Consider the following 26,074-nt stretch of genomic DNA (forward strand, 5'->3'; position numbering starts at 1 on the left):
GAGATGGGCACTGTTATTTATTAAAGATAACTAATGGGCCCAATTTTTAAATGATTACAAATGTTTTTTAAAGAAAAAGAACAGCAAAAGTAGACACAGGGAATGCATCAAATAATTTAAAATAGACCAAATAGATTTAAGTAATGTTTAGATGAAGCAAACATTAGGTTTTATTTGGGGGGGAAATAACGTCGCATAGCAGTCACTTTCATTAAGTTAAAACAACTAAAGTACAAGCAAGGAGCTATAACAGTACAGTGTAGAAAATGGATGGAGAGAACAGAGCACACACAGACACAGAAGACACAGACACACACACACACACACACACACAGCAATTGGAAAAATATTCTCTATATGGCAACTTAAGATGCAATGACACACAGGCACTTAACAAAACTGCATTGCAATCACAAAACAAAGGCCTATTGCTACAGAGGATGGCCAGAGCAAATGGATGTCAAGTTGAGGAAAACAAACCTCTCTCTCTCACTGAACTAAATCACTTAACCAAAGTTATCCTAAGTAAGGTTAGATTGATGAATGTAATAGGTTGTGTGTGTGGTTTAAAAATAACAGAAGGAAGGTAAGAATTGCGGACACTATGGGTGTATTTTACCCAAAGTATCACAGAATTGTGATGAAACAACCTAGGTAGTTATGGATTATGTCCCTCGAAAACACAAAGCATGATTCAGTCTTCTGTTTTCATTGCAATAATGGCAGGATATTTCGTCTTGAAGAAAGACTTAACTAGCAACGCATATTCATGTGAAACAAAGAAAATCGAACAGTAAATTATTAAGTACGCATCCTTTCCGTTATCTTGTTTTGGTTGCGTTAATTTCCCTCCAGTTCCACTTTGACCTCTATTGAGAAGGTTTCTGGATTAGCGGCGCCACCTGTTGGTCAAATCCAACAACTGCAAGAACATTTAGGTTGGGCATGGAATTCTCTTTTTTTGGCAATTTTTGCAAAAAATGATCATCTGTGGAATCGGCAAGGCTCGAAAAACTCCAGCCAATGATTTCCAGACCCACCGAGTGGCATTGGACAGTAAGTACGTCAATCAAACGGTCGTACTGCACTCCCCCTCCCCCTCCCCCCGCGCATGACCCCTTCGTGCACGAACTCAAAGCTCTTGACCCAGAGCAAGCTTCTGTCTGTTGTTATTTGTTATCCTGCGGTAGCTACTGGAGCTAGCTAACTACCTAATAATAGCTCTCTCTCGCGCATCTGTGTTCGCGCTCGTGCATGATTGCGCGTCCATGTACTTGGAATGGGTGGAGTCAGTCAGTGTTGAAGGAGAGTGGGTAGGAATATTTTTGAGTTGTGTATTTTCAAAATTTGCTGGCGTTTCGCAAATCCCATACCCAACCTTTACTTGTGTAAATCAATTATGAAATTCAAGTTACTTAAATTCAAAGTCTGTTAAAGGGTGACTTAAAAAGCCTAAAACTCCACATCATGGAACTCAACAGCAAGTATAATAATAATAAGTAGATTCAAGATTATACTGATCTTTAAATCATAAAGACGATTAATCATTCCTCTCTGGCCAAAATACAATTATTGTTTTCTGAGGAACTTATCATTGTGTGAAAAGAAATGTGTTTGACCTTAAGAAGATCCGTTAGCACATAAAACAGCTTCTACAATTCTCTCACAGTCATGGTTTGGTTTGTTTGCTCAATAATAATCCCTTTATCTTGGAAAAACGGAAACAAAACAGAACAAAAAATACTTTGGGCCATAAATACATGCAGAGACACTGAATCAATAATAAAAAAAGAGAAAACAGACATAAATTTCCACTATCTGAATAACGGGATCAAAAGGTATCGTTTACAGTAGCTCTATCTGTGTGGGAGGAGGCCCCTCCTCAGGCCTGGCCCGGACCACGACCAGTCTTAGGCTGGGGGCCAGGCCTGGCCTCTGGTCACCCTCAGCTCATCAGTCATCCAGAGGCCAGGCCTGGAGGATTCAGAGTCCTCAACGTCACAAACTCAGGGTCTTCAGTGGGGGTGGGGGTGAAGGAGAGGGGAGGGGGTGTTGGCTGAGGTTTCAGACTCAGGGTTGCACGATGTTCCGTTTTTTTCTCCCGATGACAAACCCTTCACTCATGGCTGCGCTCAGGTTGAAGGTCTTCAACGTTCGACCCGGTTATCCTCGGAGGTAGGCTACGTTTCTCAGGATAAGCCTCAGCACACAGGGTATCGACTCCAGCAGGTCAGGCTTGGCGGCGAAGAGTGAGAGGGTCGGGGTTCGGGTAAGATGTAGTGAGATTCAAGTCGGCAGCCTCTCGCCATGTGTGAATGGTCAAAAACCCGTGTCATTGGTAGCCCCGCCACCTGTCTGACAGGGGCTGGGGGATGGGGACAAGGTATCGGTTCAACACGTGTCCACTGAACAAAAAAGAAACGAAGTGCAATTGCCTGGCCCACATTGACACCCAGTCCAGCTCAGTCCGGTTCACTCTGGTTCTGGGAGCTGGCGTGTTGCCCCAGCTCGAGCCCTAGCCGTTACCAGATGGACAAGGGTCCCCCGTTGGAGGAGGCTTAATCTCATTGGTTCTGCTGCCTCAGGCTCTCCAGCAGGATGTGCTTGTGGGCGGGATCTAGGACCCCGGCCTCCTCCAGGTCCTCCTCGGTGATGTCACTGGAGGAGAGCGGTGTGAGGGGACCACAGATTAGACGGGCGGTGGGTACGATATTACAGAGGAGAAAAAAGATCATTTATGGAAACCATCCTTGTTTAATAAGAATGCAATTTGATATCACTTCAGTAAAATATCTAATATTTTATGTATGTATGTATGTATCTGAGACAGAAAAGTGCATGCAAGCGTGTTCGATCGCCCGTGTCTGCAGCCTATATGTTGCACATTAGGCCTGACCTCTGCATGCTTCTTGTATACATCTGAATTCACAGTTAGTGAATTTGAATAAAAGCGTCTGCTAATTGACTCAAGTAGTGTACATTCTTGGTGTAAACCCATCCATTTTGAATCGTGGGCTGGTTTATAAGCATTTGCACCTGAGGAATTCCAGGTCGTCCCAGCCGTTGTGCAGAAGGCCCTTCTCATAGCGCTCCAGGCCCAGCCTCTGGAGCCACTCCCCGACGGAGGACTCTCCCACCGACAGTGACGAGCTGCTGCTGCCCCAAAGAGCCTGCAGAGGGCGCCAAAAACAACACAGTCAATGGACGCTCTGCTGGCCAGTCTGGTGTAGTTGTCTTACTTGCGGGGATGTCAGGACTTGTTGTTTTAACATATGATTCTTCTGGTTGTGTCTGACAGGAACCGCACATTGGACTTGACCCAGGTTATACATTTTGTTGAGCTTTGTACTCACATTTTGCAATTGTTCTCAACTGTGTTCAAACCCAGAGAAATCAGTAGATTTAGTTAAATTTTCATGAGGTTGCATGTCAATGGCGTCATATCTCCTTTACCCCATGACTTCCAGTCAGTCATTTAATAATCAGTAATCCAGTAGGGTCCTCATTTAGCGTTTCCCAGACTCTACCTCGGCTGGCCGCCCAAGTGTATTAGCTGCTGCCAAAGTTATTCACCATCAATAGTTTCCCACAAGTTTTGAAACCAAAAAACTTGAATACAAGGTTCTTAATCTCTTTGTAGGTGCTTTTTTGTGTGTGAAAAAGGTCTGCCATAGCTTCCACGAACGTGCACATCGAAAGTCCGTTGAACCTATTATGCACAGTCTGACTCCCACAGAGAGCGGTTTAAAGTCAGTTTAACCTTTTATACACAGTATGACTCCAACAGAGAGCTGTTTAAAGTCAGTTTAACCTTTTATACACAGTCTGACTCCCACAGAGAGCGGTTTAAAGTCAGTTTCACCTTTTATACACAGTCTCACTCCAACACAGAGGGGCGTTTGCCTCAGCAGCTATGCTAACTAGCACTAGCTACTACATTTACCTCCTCAGGCGTGTCCTCGGCGATACTCTCTGGGATGGGGTGTCTCGGGGGGAAGGTGCGGCACACGTCCAGCCCCAGCCCCAGAACTGGCCCCCGCATGAGGGGCGGGGCCGAGGGGGCCCGGGGGGGCTGTCCAGAGAACTCGCTCTCGCTCATGGTTTTGGCCATCTGCAGCACCGAGCAGGACTGGTCGTCCAGAGCTCCTCCCCCTCCCCCCCCTCCCCCCCCTCCTCTCGGGTAGCCCTCCCCCAGGGCGAACGGCGCCGAGGCGACGGGGGTGATGCGTACCTCGGCCAGGTCGGGGAATTGGGGGCGGGGCTTGGCGAAGGGGCCCTCCACGGCCATCTCCAGGGCGCCTTTGGGCAGCGGGGGAGGGGGGAAGTCCGGGGGCGGGCGGTTCAGAGAGCTCCCCACCGGGGCGGCGGTCGGGCCCGGGACCACGCCCTCCTCCTCCGGGCACGGCTCCTCGCTGATGGTGCGGACGGAGAGGCCCACTGGGGGCCTGCTGCGGGAGCCCGGGGGCCCGGGGGAGGGGCCGGAGGCGGGCTTGGCGCGAGGCAGCGCCGAGGGGGCGGAGGGTTTGGCCGCCGGGGCGTTGGCGAGGCTAGTGGACGGGAGGAGCTCCGGAAGCATGGCCACCGCGGCTGATTGGTTGGGGACGCCCTCCAGGATGTAGTAGGCGGGGTTGTTGTAGCTGTTCTTACACGACGACGGGTCGTCAGGAGACTCTGGCTGCTTGGACCTTAGAGACACACACACACAGCGGTGGCATTAGGAGGAAGTCTTGGGTGTGCGTGTGTGTGTGCGCGTGCGTGTGTGTGTGTGTGTGTGTGTGTGTGTGTGTGTGTGTGTGTGTGTGTGTGTGTGTGTGTGTGTGTGTGTGTGTGTGTGTGTGTGTGTGTGTGTGTGTGTGTGTGTGTGTGTACCTAGTAGCGGTCTCCTCCTTGGTGTTCCTCTCCCCCTCCTCGCTGACCCTCCCCAGCTCTGTTCCTAGGGGCTTGCGGCCCTGCGACGGCCTGCTTCCAAACACACATCCCCACACCGCACATCAGCAGGAGCACAGCATAGGCCCAGCGGGAACACACAGTGACGCTCGGAGTATAAGCAGCTCTGATCAGTATTGATATAGATTCATTGAAATATGAAAGGAGAGTGTACAGACTTGACGTATTCGTGTCCAGATCGGGGCAGCAGGGTGGATTTGCCTTTGGGACCACCGGCGTCGTCTTTATCCACACTGATCCACTCTGAAACACAAGCACAGGAACGCAGCTCAGAACGCAGCTCAGAACCCGGCTCAGAACCAGCTCAGAAGACAGCCCAGAACCCAGCTAGTAACGCAGCTCAGAACCCAGCTCAGAACGCAGCTCAGAACCAGCTCAGAACCCAGCTCAGAACGCAGCTCAGAACCCGGCTCAGAACCAGCTCAGAACCCAGCTCAGAACCCAGCTCAGAACGCAGCTCAGAACCAGCTCAGATCCCAGCTCAGAACCAGCTCAGAACCCAGCTCAGAACCCAGCTCATAAACCCAGCTCAGAACCAGCTCATAAACCCAGCTCAGAACCCAGCTCAGCACGCAGCTCAGAATGTAGCTCATCTGAGCACAGATATGACAAAAACGGTCCCTTTGCTCAGCAGGAAGCCTCTCTTGAATAACAGCTTTTTTTGGTATATTCATATCATTAGAAAGCAGTTAGATATTTGACCCAGAACCTCCCAACTAGGTAATAAACCCCCTAACCACTGGACTACTTCCACACCATATACACTCTATCTTCATACACAACACATTTATTCAATGGTTTATTCCGGGCTATTAAATGGACCAATGGCAGCGCGTTCCGCAGGGTCACATGGTGCGTGGCAGCCCTGTTACCGTAGAGCCGCTCCCGGGTGCCCATCCTCTCGGAGGGCACACGGACCCTCATGGAGCCGCGGATGTTGCCCGTCTCCTCGCCGCGGTGGGACAGGTACGTGTGGAACTGCTGCGGCGTGCTGCCGATCATCGACTTCAGGGCCAACACACATTCTCCTGGGGGACGAGAGACACACAAGCACACGCACGCACGAACACACACAGGGAGATACACGCACACACACACACACACACACACACACACACACACACACACACACACACACACACACACACACACACACACACACACACACACACACACACACGTCAAGTCTCTCTCTGACACAATACAATCATGCCTTACATGCCTTAGAACACAATAATTGGTTAACATATTCGATCCCATTCCCTCCAAGGTATGCAATTGCACAAAACCAACAGTGAAAGGACTTAGTTAAATGAGTAACAATAATTATTCTGTATACGATTTATTCATAACACAATAATTACAGTTAAAAATACATACATACTATTCTTCTGCTTACATAGTCACACACACAGTCACCACACACACACACACACACACACACACAGCAATGTAACCCCACCATAGGACTCGTAGCCGTCCAGGGACTTGACGGTGAGCAGCAGGTGCTGGTCCTGCAGGTACTCGATCTCAGAGAGGAGGGGCTTCAGGGTGGTGAGCTGCTTATTGGACCAGCCCACGCGGAGGAAGTTGACGTTGTCACTGCTCTGGGTGTCGTTCTCATAGCTCTTCTTGAACTCTGTAGGGAGTGGTGAGAGAAAAGAGGGAAACACACACACACATACAGAGACAGAGACAGAGACAGAGACAGAGACAGAGAGAGAGAGAGAGAGAGAGAGAGAGAGAGAGAGCGAGAGAGGGAGAGGGAGAGAGAGAGAGGTGGTCAGGTGAGGTTTAGTTGAACCAAAGGAGGAAGGTGGGAGAAGAGGAGCATGGGGGAGATGCAGGGAGGTTATAAGACGGCATTTATATTGAACATAACATGGCAAAAAGGGGCAGAGGAGGTGCAGGGCAGGGGAACGCACAACACACTAGCATACTGACGGCCTGGGGATGGACAGAATGGGAGGGGGAGAGAGAGTGATGCAGATCAAGACGAAGACAGTCAACAATCAATCATTCGTCATTTCCTGATCCACCAGGGAACCCATTGAGGGGTGGGGGGGTCTTTGATTAAACCTTGATCATTATCACTTTTCCTTTTTGGGCAAATCGGTGTGCCCTTGAACCTCTTAGAGCCCATGGACATAGGTGTGTGTTTCTGCAGCCCTCACCTTCCAGGCAAGTGGAGTAAAACTCAATGAAGAACTTGGTTCTGCTGGCCGTCTTCACGATGGCCTCGATGCTCTCAAACTCTATGTAGGCCTGCTCCGAAGTCTTGGGCAGACCTGGGGAACCCCACAGATGAGGAGGAAGAAACAGAAACCATGGGTTGGACACGCAGTTAACAGCAAGTTTAGCAGTAAAGGAAAGGGTAAGACATACAGACACACGGACAAACAGATTATGAAAGACCTAAAGGATCAAGAGACATTGAGACAAAAGGGACGTGTGATTTCAGCCATGTACCTTTCTTGGAGACAAACTGAGACGTCACCCCCACCTCGAAGGTCGCGAACACTGGGGAGTGGTCACTGGTCACGATGTCATCCGTACAGCCTGACACGACACAGCGGGAGAATATAACAAAAAAAATCGCTTTACAAACTGACTCACAGTGCTGCACTGTTGCTGCTACATTTCTACAAACAAGGTGTGATATATATGATATCCTGCAGAGTGGGTCTCACCGTAGGAGTTGCAGACGATATGTGTCTCAGGGTAGGACTTCCACAGGATCCGGTCACACCACGACGGGACGTTGGTCCTCATCTGAGGACCAGAGAGGGGACAGGCATGGAGGTGTGAGAGAGAGACACACACAGACACAGAAGATACACAATGTTGATGCTAGTACGCCAACATCCTTTTCATATTAATAATCATAATAAAAACAATAATAGCTATATTGCTATTGCTATATAGCAATAGCAATAATAATAGTAATAATAAAAACTTTATCCTGATAGCATCTTTGAAAAGCTATAAAGTGCTTTTATAACAGGAGACTCAGTACAAAACAGTGACATCGTTTTAAGGGGACGTCCCTGGCCTCTGGCTCCACACAGCGGCGTAGACCGCGCCACCATACCGTGGTCATGACCCCAGTCCCGGGCCACCTGTCGGGTGTGGCTGCTGGAGGGAGATGGTTGGAGTGCGAGTGCGTATGCGTGTGCGTGTGTACTGCGGACCCACCCCGGTGGCCTTCTGCTTCTGCCAGACGTAGGTGTCCCTGGAGCCCCGTTCGTAGCGGTAGGTGGGCGGGTAGGAGATCTCCTCTTCCACTGCAGGGTTTCACACAACCAGCTTCTAATTACACGCTTCGACTCCAGAGAGCACCGAAACAACGTGCCCGGCCAGTGTTTGCTCTGGTTCCTGTTTATGACGTGGTAACGACGTGGAAACCTTTTGTTTGACAAACTGCCAAACTGGGTGTCACATGAGCCACATAGCGATGGGGGATATAAGCTCCTGTATATTGCGCAACAACTGAGAAGAGAGGAATGGACAGACAGACAGACAGACGGGTGTACTGACCGAAGCGGAGGAACACCTTGTTCTTCTCCCTCTCCAGGTTGAGCTGGTCCACCTTCAGCAGGGGGTCAAACTCCTTCCTGTTGATGTAGTTCAGGATCTCCTGCACACACACACACACGCACACACACACACACACACACGCACACGGGAGAAAATCATATTGAAAGCGATGAATCATCAAGTAAACATCGTAGCATCAGCAGTAAGAGAGCGTGGCAGACAGACTCGAACGGCGCAAAGGGAATTTCCTTGAAGCGGCAGTGGGTCAAAGGTCTGGATAACTCTGACTGGTGTGTGTGGTGCGAGTGCTCCACCTGGATGTCCATGTCCAGCCGGTAGTTGAGGTCTCCCAGCCAGAAGAGGTGTGTGAAGCGCAGTGAGATGTCGAAGGAGCTTAACTGTTTGTCGCCCAGCGACAGCAGTCGCAGGATGTCCAGGTAGTTCTGGTTCCTCCTATAGAAGAAAGCCACGGATTCAAAATAGCGGATCGACTTCAGGAAGCGCCTGTTTTAAGATGTTCTTAATCTGATCTTATTTGCAGCATGAAATGGTAGTCTGGTTAGATTGTATTTTAACAGTGCAGCATGTAGACAATTCTGGTTCTGGTGGTTGAATCTGTGTACGTGTGTGCAAGTGTATGTGTGCATGGGTGCATACCTGGCAATCTTCTCATTCCCTGAGGTCAGGTGGCAGTTGACAAACCCAAAAGATGTTCCGTTGAACATGAAGGACACCCCTACAGCCCCTTTGTTACCTAGGAAACGACCAGCAGCAATGAATTTGTATTTTGTAAAATCAGCAAGAATCAGCAAGAACCCCAAGAATAAAACTTAACACATCACGTGTGTGTGTGTGTGTGTGTGTGTGTGTGTGTGTGTGTGTGTGTGTGTGTGTGTGTGTGTGTGTGTGTGTGTGTGTGTGTGTGTGTGTGTGTGTGTGTGTGTGTGGGTGTGTGTGTGTGTGTTTGTGTGTGATCGCATGTGCTTGTGCTTGGGCGGGAATGGCACTGCAGTTGTTACCCAGGGTGTTGGCGATGCCCGTCTTGACGCTGGACACGCCCACGTGGCTGATGCGGTTCTCGTGCTCGGGTTTCACCAGCACGGCGATCTTGATGTTCCACAGCGTCTGCACGGCGATCTGTCATCGCACAGGAAGAGGAGCGCGTGTGGTCAGGGGCAAAGCACGCTCGGCAGACACTGCCAGTTTCGGCTAGTCTACCAAGGGTTAACGGAAACTTTACGTTGACGTTGATTCACCTTCCGTACATAGAAACCAAGTGTTGTGTGTTGTGTTCCATGTACCAGTGCTATGTACATGGAACAGCTTTTTTGTTTTACGGGGAAAAGCTTGTTCTGTTTGAAGCCTTACAAAATGAGAGGGGACCGGGAGCCAAGGTGATCCCACGCTGCAAATAAGCAGATGGTATTTTAGTGTAACTGTTTTTTTTAGAAAGAGGGGACAGTTCCCCCCCCCACAAAATAAAGAGGAACCATTTGAAACCAACTTTATCTTTAGGTGCTTGTGAACTACCACACCATAGCAACACCAGGCCAGGGCGCAATATACTCATTGGTGATGGCTGGCCGTCGTCAGGTGACGTTTCTTGTTGGCCACATGTCCGACCGGTGTACACCAACCTCAATCAACCTTCTAGAGTGTGGTGTGACCCAGCATATGGTAGATGGTAAATGGACTGCATTTATATAGCGTTTTTATCTGAAGCTCAGGGACACCTCGACACTCCGCTAGGAGGAGCCGGGGCTTGAACTAGCAACCTCGCGGTTACCAGCCGACCCGCTCTACCTCCTGAGCTACCGCCGCTCCAGCATCATCCACTCAGCTCCCCCGAGCCGGACCCCCGACCCACCGGCTTGTACTCCAGGTCCGTCTGGTCCTTCAGGCCGGCGCGGATGGACTCCACCCACTCGCGGTCGCACATGGAGTTCTCCTGGGTCCCGAACACGTACAGGTCGTGGGGGATGGTGACCGTCATCTCGTCCAGGGTCTTGCCCAGGCCGCGACACAACACCCACGAGCTCATGGCCTTGGGCGCAGGAACCGAGCCTAGGGAGGGGTTCATACCTCTGGTTGAGTCTCTGACTACGGCCGTGGGTCATGTCAGGGAGTGAGTAGGTGAGTGAGTGAGTGAGTGAGTGAGTGAGTGAGTGAGTGAGTGAGTGAGTGAGTGAGTGAGTAGGTGAGTGAGTGAGTGAGTGAGTGAGTGAGTGAGTGAGTGAGTGAGTGAGTGAGTGAGTGAGTGAGTGAGTGAGTGAGTGAGTGAGTGAGTGAGTAGGTGAGTGAGTGAGTGAGTGAGTGAGTGAGTGAGTGAGTGAGTGAGTGAGTAGGTGAGTGAGTGAGTGAGTGAGTGAGTGAGTGAGTGAGTGAGTGAGTGAGTGAGTGAGTGAGTAGGTGAGTGAGTGAGTGAGTGAGTGAGTGAGTGAGTGAGTGAGTGAGTGAGTGAGTGAGTAGGTGAGTGAGTGAGTGAGTGAGTGAGTGAGTGAGTGAGTGAGTGAGTGAGTGAGTGGGTGGGTGAGTGGGTCCTACCCATGTTCCAGGTGCCAATGAAGATTGAAATCATGTCTGGCTCGTCTTGGTTGGAATGTTTATTTTTCATCAACTGCAGCAATTGGCAAAAGGCCTCGCGCTTCTGAAAAACATCACAACGACGCGTAATGATGTCAGATGGCGGGGATTGAGAAACACAGACATCAATAACGGTCAGCTGGAAAAGACTTGATAGCATGAGCACTAAGTTACATTACATTAAAGGGACAGAAAGACTTTTTCTTCGGAATCAATTCAGTTACATCAAGAATTCAACTTTAAATCCCATTGAATCATTACACCTATTACACTTTAGAAATATTTAACAAAGGCAGCCGTCTATGTTTTTGAACCTGTTCTCTTTTAATAACAGACCCTTAGGAAAGCATTGTTTTAAACTATATCAAATTGCACCAATGTCTTCATGCGAAGATTGTACAGCTTCCTCTCCGCTATTATGTGCAACAAATATGCAGGTCCTTCCCGTCACTTCTCTCACACACAAACACACACACAACCACACACACACACACACACACACACACACACACACACACACACACACACACACACACACACACACACACACACACACGGTAGTTTCTATACATGCATTTGTAAGTAAAAAAAAGTGTTTGTCGATAATATGTTAGTGAACACAATTGTAAATGTATTACACTATAACATGTATTTGCATGACAGTATACATGCGCCCTGTGTGTGTGTGTGTGTGTGTGTGTGTGTGTGTGTGTGTGTGTGTGTGTGTGTGTGTGTGTGTGTGTGTGTGTGTGTGTGTGTGTGTGTGTGTGTGTGTGTGCGTGTCATGCACATACCTTGGCACTGGCGAAGATGAAGTCTTTCCTCTGGGTCTTGTCCTTTTCCTTCTCAAACACAATGCCCAGCTTATTCTGGACCCGCTGTGACTTGATCAGCTGACGGACTGGCACACACAGAGAGAGGGCGAGCAGATCAGGGACAGGGAGCGCGGGAGGGACAAGAGAGAGGGAGGCACGTACAGAGAGTGAGAGAGAACCATGGGGTGGTGGTCATGGAGCCAGAGGGAGCGTTGTATATTTAAAAAAATAAATTGACAAAGGGAGCAATCAATTAAGCAATATCACAGGAGAGCACTGACCTCGGGAGTGATATTGCTTTTGTACAACAGTTCTACAAGCACCAATTATTAGTTAACAGTAATAAGCAACAACAGATTATGATCTGTTTGTTTATTTAATGATTTATTTGGCTCCGCCAACACAAATAGATCTGCAACTGGACTGGGACTGAACTGTTGCCAAGCAACACATAAACACACTAGCTATCTAATGTACATAAAGACCATTGATAACATTAACGGTTATTAGAACATCTGTAAAGCCTAAAGGACCAAGTTCCTTTAGGTCGGGTTGGAGTCCCAGAGAAAGGCCTGAGTTCTGTCTGGGTAAAAGTCCCAACGTCTGTCTGGGTTGGAGTCCCAGAATAAGGCCTTTGGTTCGTGGTTAGAGTCCTGACGTGTGTCTGGGTTAGAGTCCTAGAATCTGGGTTAGAGTCCTAGTATAGAGTCCTAGAATAGAATTAGAGTCCTAGAATAGAAATTGACTAGAATCCGGGTTGGAGTCCCAGAGAAAGGACCAAGTTCCTTTAGGTCGGGTTGGAGTCGCGATGTGGATACCAAATTCCTATAGGTCGGGTTGGTGTCCCGACGTGGATACCAGAGAGACTGTTGATCTGATCTTAAATCCATTGCACTTTCTATTTTACTCATTTCTTTGCATATGTTTTCTTTTCTTTATCTATTATTATATTTTATGGTATGACAATGTTTATATGTGAAGCACTTTGAGTCTGCCTTGTGTATGAAAATTGCTATAAAAAATAAAGTTGCCTTGCCTTGCCTATAGTTAAAAGTCCCAGTGCTCTTATACTCTATATCAGCCCTCATTGAATGCCTCTTGTCCAATCAAATACCTTGGTCGGAACGAACTGTTGTCTAATAGTCAATAGTAATAGTACCATTGAAACATGGCAAAGACGTACAATGTTCTTTGATTGACAATAAAGTTTGCAACGCTAAGTATAACTGAAATCCAGGTTGAAAACACAGAAGCAACTCGCAATGTGAATGTGTGGGTGTGAGCGGGTGTGTACGTGAGTGTCGTTACTCACTCTTGTCGTGGGTGAAGGGGGTCCAGTCCTCCTGGCTGTCCTTCACCTTCTTCATCACCACCAGTCTCCCTCCCTCCACGTCGACGGACAGAGTGTGTTTCTGGCTCTTCCCTATCTTGGCCAGCTCTGCCAAACAGCCATCCAGCTTCACCTGTGTTGGTGAGGAAATAAACACACACACACACACACACACACACACACACACACACACACACACACACACACACACACACACACACACACACACACCAAACACACACACACACACACACACACACACACACACACACACACACACACACACACACACTATGATCAGCTTCTGTTCATTCCCCAACAATAAGGCTGGCCCCCGGATAGCAGCCAAACTCCATGAAGCATGGTTTGGTGATAATAAAAACTTTCAGAGAACATGCACACACACCCACTCCCACAGGCAGACCAACACACCCTTTAGATAAGAGATAAGAGAGAGGGGTATAGAGCTTTTCCATGCGTTTACAGGGCATACCATGGCCTCCCCACCAGGGGGCATCTTAGCAGAACCACAGAATCATTTATGGTTGGACAGGTTTTGAACCTCGTCACATCATATCTTAATCTAAAAATATATAAAAAGTCCTATTCAAATTGGATTTCGGCTTAAACTAATTATTAAACAAATGTACTTTTTGCCACCTTTCTCTTGCTCTTCACCCCACCACCACTTCCTGTGCAAACAGGAAGTCAGTGGCAAATCAGAGGAACATACCGTAATGACTAATCGCATCTCTCATGTCCTCCTCTTGGTGCTCATTCTCTGTCTGTCTTTCCTTGTACAAGTTCATTTTAACGCAGTAACCATACCCTCCACCATACCCTTCCTTTATGTTGCAACTGCGTCGATGTTCTTTTCCCCGTCATTGATTCCAGGTGTCATCACATCCACACAAGGACACAGCATTGCTTGCGAACAAACACTAACACAGACACAGAGGGAGGGGGAGGCTAAAAGTGCATCTTCTTTGTGAAGAGCACTTTTTGGTAGTCCTTGTGCTCACATGACTCACTAACGGCTCCTCTGTGAGGGGGGGAGGTTCATCCTACACTTCAACAATAAATGGGTTCATCTCAGGCACACTGCCTCAGTGCCACACTGTGTGTGTGTGTCTGTGTGTGTCTGTGGAGATGCAATTAATTGAGAGGGACAACAACATACCAGCGTGGAAGTGGTTGAGAGGATATTTGTCAATCGGGGGTTTGGCCCCTGGGTATCAAACTAGAAGAGCAACTAGAGTCAACTGACTGAACTGTTGAGAGGAACAGTTGAGACCAAAGGCTGATTTCTATTTACTGTGCCTCAGAAGTACTTTCCTCGGGTGTTGTTTGGGTGTTGTCGCACACTGAAAAAGGTCCCCGTACAATGTGGAGGAATTGATGACCTCCTTGCCTAGTTTAAACTCTGATTGACTTGGGATGACTGTTGTGTAAATGGAGCTTACCGCCAGCACGTTGGTAGTAACGTCTTGTCAAGCGAGACACAAGTACTTGACATTCATTCAGTTTCAATATATATTTTGAGGGTTTGTTGATAATCTGTATGCACCGCAAGTATCAAAGCAGAAGACCAGCAGCCCACAACATTGAACATCAAATATGATGTGTGAATGTGTGTGTGTGAGCATGCGTGTGTACCTCAAAGGCCTGTACAGGGATGGCTTTGCTTTGGCGTGTGGAGAGAGGAGGCAGAGAGCAAGGAGACGTCAAACTCATTTCCTGGAGTGCTTTGAGAGCCTGCGGAGACAGAAGAAGAAAAAGAAAAAAAAACATAATTGTAGATACCGTACAATATATTCTATATAAACCGGTAATTAGGTGAGTGTTGCATGCAGCGCTCAACTATTGTTCTTCGTAAGTTTATTCTTTCTTTCCTCTTTATTATTCTCTACAAAATTTGGGACCTATCTCCTTCCTCAATTTTTCACCTAGAGTCTCCATTCAAATTGTAAAAAAGTTCAGCATAGCTTGGAATCGTGCGCTTCTCTTCAGATTTCTTTGGGCTTATATAGACGGGAGGCCCGACGTCATCCCCGGTCACGTGTGACTTTGTTGATATTAAATACTCGACCTGCGCATGCGCGATCGATAACATCCAGTGTTAACCACTGCCTCTTGCGGTCAGTAAGAATGAAATAGAACTGTGATTCCTTACTTGAAAGGAAGCTATCTACTTCCACTTTAAGGGTCTATGTGGCTGCCATTTCATCCAGGCACATTAAGGTTGATAGCCAGACGGTGGGGTCTCATTCCTTGGTGACCCGATTTCTTAAAGGAGCCCAGCAGAGAGACCCCCCACGGGCTGTCAAGGTTCCCTCATGGGACCCACCTCTGGTACTTGGAGCCCTCCGTCTGCCCCTGGATCAGGCGCCACTGAAATGGCTGTCGGCAAAGATTGCCTTTCTTCTAGCGATGGCGTCAGCCAAGGGTGTGAGTGAGCTTCATGCGTTGTCAGTGAGTGAACAGTCTATACGCTGGAACTCAGACGGCACAGAGGTGGCACTGTGGCCTAACCCATCTTTTTTTCAAAAGAGACTGGGTTCGGCCCACTATAATCAGGTCATAGAGCTAGCAGCTTATGGCCCCTCACAACCACCGGATGAGGAAGCTAGTTCAGCAGAACTACTCTGCCCGGTCAGAGCCTTGAGATGTTACATGCAGGAAACTGCTGGTGTTTGCCAGTCTGATGGCCTGTTTGTCTGCTACGGGGGCCCGAGGAAGGGGCAAGCGCTGCCCAGACAAAGGCTTTCCAAGTGGGTGGTGGAGGTCATACAAGTCAAGAGGACTGCCTTTGCCTCTTAACAACTCCCAGGAGGTGGAGTGTCTCCACCTCCTGGGCAGCACTACGAGGAGTGCCTCTAAGGGAGATTTGTGCAGCGGCCTCCTGGGCTTCAGCGTGCACCTTTGCCCGATTTTACACGGTCAATGTAGCTGCTCACCACGCATTGGCTGCAGCTGTTTTTCAGGAACCCTCAGGGCCTTCCGGTGGGTACAGGATTCCTCGTGACTACGTTGGTAATAGTCATCCAATGTTAAGCACTGCCTCTGGCGGTCAGTAAGAATGAAATAGAAGGAGAGTTACGTATGTAACTACGGTTCTATGAATTCTGGATGACCGCCAGAGTTCTCTGTCACTCGGAATCTTGCGAGAAGATTCTGAAGGGACATCTTGGAGAGTGACGTGGGCTTATATAGACGGGCGGCCCAACGTCATCCCGGGTCATGTGTGACTTTGTTGATATTAAATACTCGACCTGTGCAATGCGCGATGGATAACATCAAGTGTTAAGCACTGCCTCTGGCAGTCATCCAGAATTCATAGAACCGTAGTTACATACTTAACTCTTGTTTTCGTTTCATACCGGCTTCGTTTTCAGTTGGTCTAATTGATTTACGTTGACACTGGAGCGCCAGGACGTTCAGCAGTGTGCAGTGTTACTTTTTCTTAAATGGTGTGCATGTTTACATTGTTTACTTCATTAAGACTTTTGAACTTTGTTTTTTTCTTCACTTGATTTAAGCCATTTAACGTTTCTTTATGTCTTAATCTATGTGGCTTTATTAAAAAATATTTTCAACCTCACTTTGTACTACAGCACTCACCACATTTTATGCAGGAAATGCACTTTCTAGTTCATATTATATTATCTTAATCTGTAACACACGGTGCTGGAGTATGAACATTAGCAGGGGTGCTCCATACACAAACACTGTGCATGAAAAGGATGGCGCAAAGGAGAAGAGAGAAGGCCCTTAGACGTATGGTAGTTATGGGATCAACAGAGATCCTCAGCGGGGGCCAGAGACAGTGGCCCGTGAGCTATTGTACGGCCAGATTCGTACTTTCTGCGTCCGCACGTCCGCGAGACTCTGCCTGAGTCTGTGTGACGGAAAGCTCGTCATCCGCCCAAACAAACCACTGTGTCGGGATTGTGTAAAGAAAACAAAAGGCACCATTTCCTTTTTCCTGGATGTGCTCTAGGAAGAGCCGTGGCGGAGTGGAGTTGGACACATTTAGCGGTGAGGGGGGGGAGGGGGTGAGGGCATTTCCTTCCCTCTGAGATTCAAAAGGGTCGAGAATGGTTTGTCGACCTCAAATGCTTGGTATGTTAAGGGTAATTAGGATAATTGAAATATTGAAATTACAACAATTGGTTGGTAATCTACTGTTGCACAATCTTCCAGCTTCACAAGGACATCAATGCCGTTACTACCTAGAGCATAATTATCATAAAATGTAAAACATATTACATGTAGAACTTTCCAGGGTTATTTCAATGGCTATAAGAGGGATGGAATTCCCCCCCCCCCCCCCCCACAACAAAGACCTCCCAAGGTCATCTCCCCTCGACTTGCCATACTTGTCCACTTGGACAGTCCGGTGACAGAATTACGGCAGAGGGGACACAGGGGCGAGCAGGAAGGCCGTATGTCATCAGCCAGTGGCCTGCCCTGACAGACGTGGTGCAGAGGTGGAGTTTGGAGAGGGAGAGGTATCTCAGCTATGTACACTCACTGGAGCTCGGCCCCACCGACGACACGGACGGAGAATAGGTTTGACTAGACTAGTTTGGAACAACGGGCCATGGCGCTGTGGATAGCATTCGAAAGTATTGACAACCTGATTGGTATGTTTTTCTTAAATTCTAATAATTCAAACACGATCTTAAACATCTTACAGCCGCCTCTTTAAGTCGACCAGTGGACGGGATGAAAATAATAACTTTGATTTGGGATTTCGTAAAGGGGAAGATTACAGCGAATAACGATTCACTATTTTAGATTGTCCTCCTTGATAGATTATAGGCTTTGGTGTCACAAACAAACAATCCTGGACCTTGAACCAACAACCTCTACATTTGTGTGCCTGTATGACTGAGCTGGAGAGACTGAGAGATAATGAAAAATGTCTCTGAGAGAGAGCAAAAGGGAGAGAGGGTGCAGGCAAAGGTCAGGATCTGGCCGTGTACCTTCTTCTCTATGGACGACAGCAGGTCTTTAAGGATGGCCAGTTTGGTCACAAGGTTCTCGAGCTCCTGGTCTCCACCCTGATTCACAGACTGGTGGACAGAAAATATAAACAAACATCTGATGGATGGTGTATGAGGAGAAGGAAAGAGATAAAATAGAAGAAATCTGTTTAGGCGGAAAGTAAGATGTGCATTATGGCAAAGAGGAAAACAAGAGAAACACACACAAACTCCAAGGACCTGCAGTGGCCTCGTGATTCACACACGCATGCCTATGGCCTACCCCATAGGCATGTGTGCGTGTGTGTGTGTGTGTGTGTGTGTGTGTGTGTGTGTGTGTGTGTGTGTGTGTGTGTGTGTGTGTGTGTGTGTGTGTGTGTGTGTGTGTCATACTAGCATATGGGGAAGCTAAACTAAAGCGTGATAGCACACAGACGTGACCCCACACACAGAAAACAAAGAGACCTAGTTTGCGACTCTTTTTCTGACTCGTTTCAGACCAACCGGTTTCTGACTTCCTCTCATAATATCAGAAGACATAGAAGTTTGAAATATCATGGGAAAAGTAAGTAATATTCTACATGGCCTACCTGTTGGATCATCTTGGAGACCATGAAGGCACTTTGCTGATCGAAGACCTTGGAAAGGATCTCCAGGCCAGACAAAACCTTATCCACCTCCCTGTTGGAGGGCAACATGTGAGTGTGAGAGGAGGAGCGGGAATGAGTTCAGTGGGTTCATATGACTGAATAATGAAAATAAATAATAATTTTTGTTGAAATATATATATACTTTTTTTTTCTATATCCTGACTGGTTAATGCTCTACCTGCTCAGGTCAAGTAATAACACCCACTCTTCTTCTATTTAAGTCTGCGTTGCATCCCTAAGTCTGCTCTGCATGTAGACGTTGGGTGTTTCCGCCGTTGGCTCACCCGTTGAGGCGCTTGCAGGAAGAGACCAGGGTCTTGTTGAGGTGGGGCAGGGCGCAGGCCCCCTGCTTGACTGCTTCCAGGTCAAGAGCATAGCTGCCCTTCAGGTACTCATGGGAAATGGTGCTAAGACCGTTAGCCGCCGGAGGGCTAACACATACAGAGACAGAGGCAGACAAAGTGTGAATGCAAGTCAACTCGAAAAAACATAACAATATAAGTTTGGAGAGGTCCTCAGACATTGACAATCTGATTACAAATACAAACAACAATCAGAGAAAGAACTCAGTCGTGAGTTGTTTCTGTTGTAAGGAAATTCCACACTGACAGAGACTTTTAAGATGGAGACATTTACACTTAAGAGATATGTGGGCGTATGTTGTACCAAAAAGTGGAGCAACTCCAGGACTTTTTAAAGGATTCGGTTACTGTATTTACCTTCAGAGCAGAAATAAATAATCGCTGGAAGCCATAGAAATTTTGCGTGTTTTATATTTAGCATGTATAAAGTGCATCTGTGGAGTCAGGAATTCCAAACCCTTCAACTTCCTCTTTCAAAAATCAGACTCAGCCACTGCCTGAAAAAAAACGCTGACAGTCCGACCCACTTATATTAACATTGATTTAGATTGGATAAGCCCTTAATCTCTCCCTTGAGATACATTTGTAGTGGGCATTCTAGAGAACACAGGGGCCATAGCAGCAACCAACCTCTATAGACACACAATATGTTTGCATATATGGACAATCAAACTTACAGTTAGCCTTCATTAACACACAAAAATCCATATCCATCGGAACATATACACCAATAGTATTGCATGATGCCAAAATAAAAAGCTTTAACATTAAATACAGCACATAGGCCCTACTCCAAGATATTACATTTCCCCCCTGATAAAAAAAAATAACGTTTCAGCCCCTTGATTCACCCCCACACTTGATCTCTTAATGATCATCTTGTTATGCAGTTTCTGGCCGTCCTTAAAACTTGTGCCAAAACTTGTGTTTTGGCATCGATAATCGACAGAACAGACAGACCCACACATAGACACACACACATATATGTACAAGCAAGCATGAACGCATGCATAAACACACAGTATGTGTGTGCGTGCATATGTGTGTCCGCCATACGCTCACACATACACAGGCTTGCACACACAAACACACAGCAAAAGTTGCTTTGTCAGCTACGGTTCGTTTCACAAGGCCTAAAAAAAAAATTGTTTGGTTCCGGTTTCCGACCGACCCTGTCAATTTATGTGCGACCCAAATTATTTTATGAGCTTTATAAAAAAATAAAAAAAAATAAAAAAAAAACTTTTTTTGATGCAAACTATAATTACGTTTTGGTACAGCACCTCTTCATTCTGTACAAGGAGGAGCGAATTTTCTCGTTTTTAAATGAAAACAACCTACCTATCATTCGCTGCCGCTGGAAAAAATAAAATAAAAAAATAAAATAAATTCCCTACCTACGCATGACCTCAACTGACAACCAACAGGAACCAAACTTTTTTTTTTTTAGGCCCAAGCATATTGTCGCCAGTTCATCAATTTCCATAAAAGAGTAACATCATCAGCCTACAGCAGGGCTATCTGATAAGGGAACAGCTTCTGGCCGGTGTGGTGATGGTATTCAATCTTTGTAAACTTAAGGCTCCCCAAAGGGAGAGGTTTGGTGGGCCAAACACATGCCATAAAGAAGGCAGATCTACCAAGCCAACACAAAAATACACACCCACACAAACCCCCTTCCAACAGGCCCTTTATTATCTGTGCAATGTGGTTTTCAACAGGATGTGGTGTCTGCCTTCAGAGAGGGGTGTCTCCGGCAGAACGGAAGACTTGTGAATGCATGGAGACAGCCGAGAGTGAGAGAATGTGCGAGGGGTCGAGAGAGAGGTAGAGAAACAGAGAGACATTGATGAAAATGAATGACAATGTGTGTGTGAGTGAAACGAGGACATGTCAAAGGTGTATTCATCATTCATCATTCATCATTCATTCACCATGCCCCCACCATCGCATGGCCTGTGTTGCTACACAGCCTGACTTCTATGCTTAGCATATTACCAATGTTTTCTTTACCACAAAATCTTTCACTAGCAGATACACAACGGCACCTATGCAACAACTCATCTCAGGTAGGTATCTCTTTACAAAATATGTCATTGGTGTGTTTTTGAAGGGGGTGGGGATACCTCTCAGTGGGTGTTTCTGGTCCAGTGGGGGTGGAAGTGGAAGCAGAGCGGGGTGGGAGGGGGGGCTTCTCATCCTCCCCATCTGTCAAAGGGACGCGGAAATTAAACATCTCGGGATCAATTGCAGCGCGCAGGAAGTAAATGTGTGTGTGTGTGTGTGTGTGTGTGTGTCTGTGTGTGTGTGTGTGTGTGTGTGTGTGTGTGTGTGTGTGTGTGTGTGTGTGTGTGTGTGTGTGTGTGTGTGTGTGTGTGTGAGTGAGAAAGACAGAGTGAGGGAGAACGATCAAGATGGAGAGAGAGAAGGAGACACTGAGACATGAGAAATTTAGAGTGAGATAAAGAGAGCAAGAGAGAGAACAGAGTCAGACATACACAAAGAGAGATGAGAAAGAGAGATAAAGATACTTGCACAGTTGATGGAACAGGGAGAGAGTATTAGTATGCACCTGAATAGTCCCGGTCATCGCTGAGTGCACTCTCTTCTCTGTCCACAGGGTAGAGCAGAGTGGAGACCAGACCTTGGCTGGGCTGGAGGTACAGCAGCACCAACTCTGGCAGGGTCTTGAACCGCTTCGGCTGAACACCCTGAGACGTCTGAGAGGGAGGGAGGGAGGGAGAGATAGAAAAAGAGAGAGAGAGAGAGAGAGAGAGAGAGAGGGGGAGAGAGAGAGAGAGAGAGAGAGAGAGAGAGAGAGAGAGAGAGAGAGAGAGAGAGAGAGAGAGAGAGAGAGAGAGAGAGAGAGGGAGGGAGGGAGAGAGAGAGAGAGGGAGAGAGAGGGAGAGAGAGAGAGAGAGAGAGAGAGAGAGAGGGAGAGAGAGGGAGAGAGAGAGAGAGAGAGAATAAAAAAAGAGATGAAAAGTCAATGATGAAATAAAGAGATTAAAAACTAAATGGAATGAGAGATCAAAATAGTCATACAAAAAAAAACTTTTTTGTTTTTTACCTTAGCGATAACATAGAAATATCACAACCTGATTGAAGTAAATCGTGATCCTGATTATGAAAACAAAACATTAAAAGTTGCCATGACATTCCTCAGGCCTTGAACACTACAGTGGGCTTTTGGGGCTGTACGTGGCGTGCAAGCCAATCCAGCCCAAGTGGAGCCAGAGGCGCTTTAAAGGCTTGTGACTAAGGGAGGACTGTGGCTTCACCCAGACATCATCACAAGCTGCTCCGACATACGCCTGCACTGGGGCGGCAGGGCGAGGTGCTGCTGCTGGTGGTGGTTCATAGATAGATTAAGGACAGTGTGTGTGTGTGTGTGTGTGTGTGTGTGTGTGTGTGTGTGTGTGTGTGTGTGTGTGTGTGTGTGTGTGTGTGTGTGTGTGTGTGTGTGTGTGTGTGTGTGTGTGTGTGTGTGTGTGTGCAAAAAGAACTGGGGGGGACTTCACAGCTGTTGGGCACAAAGCACAATGAGACAGCTGTGTGTGTGTGTGTGTGTGTGTGTGTGTGTGTGTGTGTGTGTGTGTGTGTGTGTGTGTGTGTGTGTGTGTGTGTGTGTGTGTGTACTACAAACATCAGCACATGCCTGCTGCTACTAAAGCGTGCTATTTTTTCTGTGCACACTGTAATACACTTACATTTACCCCACATATATACAGACAGACAGACAGCCACGCCCACCACTAGTGTGACCCGATGAGGAGGCCACAGAGATGCAGAGCAGTCTCACAAGGCAGTGTGTGATTGGGTCCCACAGACACAACACCATCAGCAAAACAGCGTGAGCATGCGCATGACTTATCAAGAAGACGTATCCGTGGAGACTTATCTGGCACTGATGAAGAAGTGATATTGCCGCATCTACCAAATGCCTTGTTTAAAGTGGTTGTCCTTACGTTCAAAAGCTTGACCACAGACAACAGTTCTAGCAATTGGCTGTGTGTGTGTCTGTGTACGTGTTACATCTGTGTGTTATACCTGGACAGCTAGAAAGCCCTCTTCATCTGGGAGGATCCGGTATGTGTGGACATGCTTCTGAAACCTGGAGAGCAACCCAAAGGAGACACAAAAACATGAGGTCATTGTTCCATCGGGCCTTCATGGAAATTCCTTTATGATGTGTGTGGGTTGTGTTAGTGTTAGTAGTGAGGGACAGTTTGTCGGCGTGCGCGCGTGCGTGTGCGTGTGTGTGTGTGTGTGTGTGCATGCGTGGGGGTAGGGGGGAGGTATCAACCTGTTACTGTCTATCATGACAGCAGGCACGTGTTTGCCTGGTATTGTAATGGTACATTAGAAGAAAAGAGACAAATAAAATGACCGGAGAACATGAAAGTGCCTGATTTTTATGTATGTATATATATATATATATATATATATATATATATATATATATATATAAACGTGGGTTGAATATGAAACTATCTAGAACTAAAACCCTCTCATAATTACAAGGTGCCAAGTACCTCTGGACACTTATCTAGTACTAGTAGATCTGTGGTTCTATGAGCCTGAAGAAATGAATATCTTGGATGATAGGACAGAGAGCACAACAAGCTCAGTATGGTTGTGACGCGGGTGCACACATTAGGACCAACCGTAACGGCGGATGGCTGCATTGCACATGCAAAACCCCACTGCATCCTGTATTTGCATGTGTATGTGTGTGTTTGTGCGCATGTGGTTGTAGTTGTGGGTGTGGGTGTGTTTGTGAGATTTAGTTTAAGATTTAGTTGTTTCGAAGCTGAATAACTTTGGTAGATCGTTGAGTCACTCGGCCGCATTTTAGTTGTTGCATTATAAAGCATAGACTAATAAACAATGAAAATAAAACGCTCTCGAAGTAGCTCTGCTATTTGCTGGGGAGAGATTGGGGACTAGATGTGGTTACTGTAAGAACACCACCCAGCTGAAGGTGTGCGTTTGGGAGTTGGGGGGTTGTGCTAGAGAAATATAATGAACGTTGGGGGAAGGATAATGAGGAGAGGCTGATCTCAACGTTGCATCAATTAACAATATGAAACCTAATACACGTTAAACTTCAGTTCCAGGCCCTCTCAATATACAAATAATGTACCTGACGACAAGACACCATTAGACATTGCATTTCTGGTCACGATGGCCACCCAAATGCTTTGCAAATCATTCACCCGCCCATGGCAAAGTCCCAACATGACAGGTGCAGACTCTTCGTGCTCTGGGAGCACTCAAAGCGTTGCGATGAAACAGGCGCATCGAATCAGCCACCTCAGAATCCTTGGTTTAATAAAATCACACTTATAACCTCCGCAGTAGCGTCGACATTGTCCACATGTCAGATTGCCTATTATGATCTGATACTTTGGATCTCATCCATCTGAGAACAGCAGATGGACGAATAGTCAAATAGTGACTACCACGGCCTCAGCTCTGGAAACGAAAAAGCAGAGCCAGAAACGGACCCCGCCATTGTCAGTATCGTCTGCGCGTGTGTGTGTGTGTGTGTGTGTGTGTGTGTGTGTGTGTGTGTGTGTGTGTGTGTGTGTGTGTGTGTGTGTGTGTGTGTGTGTGTGTGTGTGTGTGTGTGTTTCCTGCTTGGAGGAGGAAACACACAACTGCTGAGATTTCATTCTTTGTGTCTTAGGGGGTAAATAGTATTGTCTAAGAAGCAGCTAACTTGTAACTGAAATAGCCAAGGAGATACAGCCGAGAGAGAAAAATAAGAGAAATAAGAGGCCCAAGGCTCGAAGGTTGTGCGTGTGCAAGTGTAAGGCCCCGTCCACACGAAGCCGAAACGGGCGAAACCGTTACGGTTTCGATCTATCCGGTTTCGAAGTATCTCCGTAAAGACGAAGCCAAGCGAAACCGGGTAGACCTGTAGAAACGCTGTAGTACACCAGCCAGGCCCATAAGGGGCGCTGCTTCTGCTACAGAAATCCAGAAGGAAAATAAATAAGAAAAGAGGCGAGCATGCGCATAAAGGGTGAGACTCCGCGGGCTTAACAGTCATTGGCTAGAGGATCGAAGGGGGGGGGGCGATGACGTCATGGTTTGCGGTTTCAGTCGGTTTCAGGCGTCCACACGAATCCAAAACGAAACCGGGTAGATTTGAAACCATCTCCGAGGGTGGTTTCAGAAGTTTGCGGTTTCGGTCAGCGGATTCGCCGGCTTCGTGTGGACGGAAGGCCGAACCGTACAAGACCTTTGCGGTTTCGCCATGAAATCGGCTTCGTGTGGACGGGGCCTAAGTGTAGGTGTAATTGTAGTGTGTGTGTGTGTGTGTGTGTGTGTGTGTGTGTGTGTGTGTGTGTGTGTGTGTGTGTGTGTGTGTGTGTGTGTGTGTGTGTGTGTGTGTGTGTGTGTGTGTGTGTGTGTGTGTGTGTGTGTGTGTGTGTGTGTGTGTGTGTGTTGTAAACAATGGTGTTGAATGTGTGTTGAAGGTAAGGACTGCTTAGCCGACTTCCTGTATCCCAAGTTTGTTTGCAGGACCATCTCCTCTCCTCCCAACAACACAGGCAACAGCTGTGGGCAAAACACCCGCACTCCTCCCACTCTAGGGAGGCTCATACAGCATACAGCAAACCTCATGCCAACTTATAACAGCACTTAATAACAAGACCTCCAATCCTCTGTCTGTCTGTGCCAGTACCCCAACCCATGTCCATGCTAAGAAGAGATAGTGTTAAGAGAAATATTTGACTACATTTCCTACTCGTCATATATATCAGCCATGCATGTCCTCCGGAAAAGAGGCTTTATAGGCACCCTTTTGACATTAGCATTTCTAAAATGGTTTGCCCTATGAGTGGGATGT

The 26,074-nt window shown here is 47.3% G+C and overlaps 1 protein-coding gene across 2 annotated transcripts in view; it reads right to left on the reverse strand.

The window, feature by feature from the left end:
- Window positions 1–26,074, reverse strand: part of inppl1a (inositol polyphosphate phosphatase-like 1a) — a 30,122-nt gene continuing 4,048 nt past the window's right edge. Inside the window, exons 2-27 of one of the 2 annotated variants that reach the window (XM_030381156.1) lie at window positions 23,263–23,326; window positions 21,785–21,932; window positions 21,339–21,420; window positions 19,135–19,281; window positions 18,791–18,881; window positions 18,201–18,290; window positions 14,869–14,967; window positions 13,195–13,345; window positions 11,862–11,968; window positions 11,029–11,131; window positions 10,352–10,548; window positions 9,504–9,621; window positions 9,142–9,238; window positions 8,799–8,937; window positions 8,485–8,584; window positions 8,143–8,231; window positions 7,638–7,719; window positions 7,417–7,506; window positions 7,122–7,235; window positions 6,410–6,586; window positions 5,820–5,975; window positions 5,106–5,190; window positions 4,870–4,962; window positions 3,944–4,685; window positions 3,037–3,170; window positions 1–2,658 (exon numbers count right to left, since the gene is read on the reverse strand). In XM_030381156.1, coding sequence (XP_030237016.1) covers window positions 2,565–2,658; window positions 3,037–3,170; window positions 3,944–4,685; window positions 4,870–4,962; window positions 5,106–5,190; window positions 5,820–5,975; window positions 6,410–6,586; window positions 7,122–7,235; window positions 7,417–7,506; window positions 7,638–7,719; window positions 8,143–8,231; window positions 8,485–8,584; window positions 8,799–8,937; window positions 9,142–9,238; window positions 9,504–9,621; window positions 10,352–10,548; window positions 11,029–11,131; window positions 11,862–11,968; window positions 13,195–13,345; window positions 14,869–14,967; window positions 18,201–18,290; window positions 18,791–18,881; window positions 19,135–19,281; window positions 21,339–21,420; window positions 21,785–21,932; window positions 23,263–23,326 — 3,589 coding nt within the window. In that variant the 3' untranslated portion in view covers window positions 1–2,564. The remainder of the gene's footprint in view (window positions 2,659–3,036; window positions 3,171–3,943; window positions 4,686–4,869; window positions 4,963–5,105; window positions 5,191–5,819; window positions 5,976–6,409; window positions 6,587–7,121; window positions 7,236–7,416; window positions 7,507–7,637; window positions 7,720–8,142; window positions 8,232–8,484; window positions 8,585–8,798; window positions 8,938–9,141; window positions 9,239–9,503; window positions 9,622–10,351; window positions 10,549–11,028; window positions 11,132–11,861; window positions 11,969–13,194; window positions 13,346–14,868; window positions 14,968–18,200; window positions 18,291–18,790; window positions 18,882–19,134; window positions 19,282–21,338; window positions 21,421–21,784; window positions 21,933–23,262; window positions 23,327–26,074) is intronic. The other variant, XM_030381157.1, reaches the window with a different exon arrangement.

This window comes from Gadus morhua, chromosome 16 (genome assembly GCF_902167405.1).
Source record: "Gadus morhua chromosome 16, gadMor3.0, whole genome shotgun sequence".
In the NCBI taxonomy this organism is placed as follows: Eukaryota; Metazoa; Chordata; class Actinopteri; order Gadiformes; family Gadidae; genus Gadus; species Gadus morhua.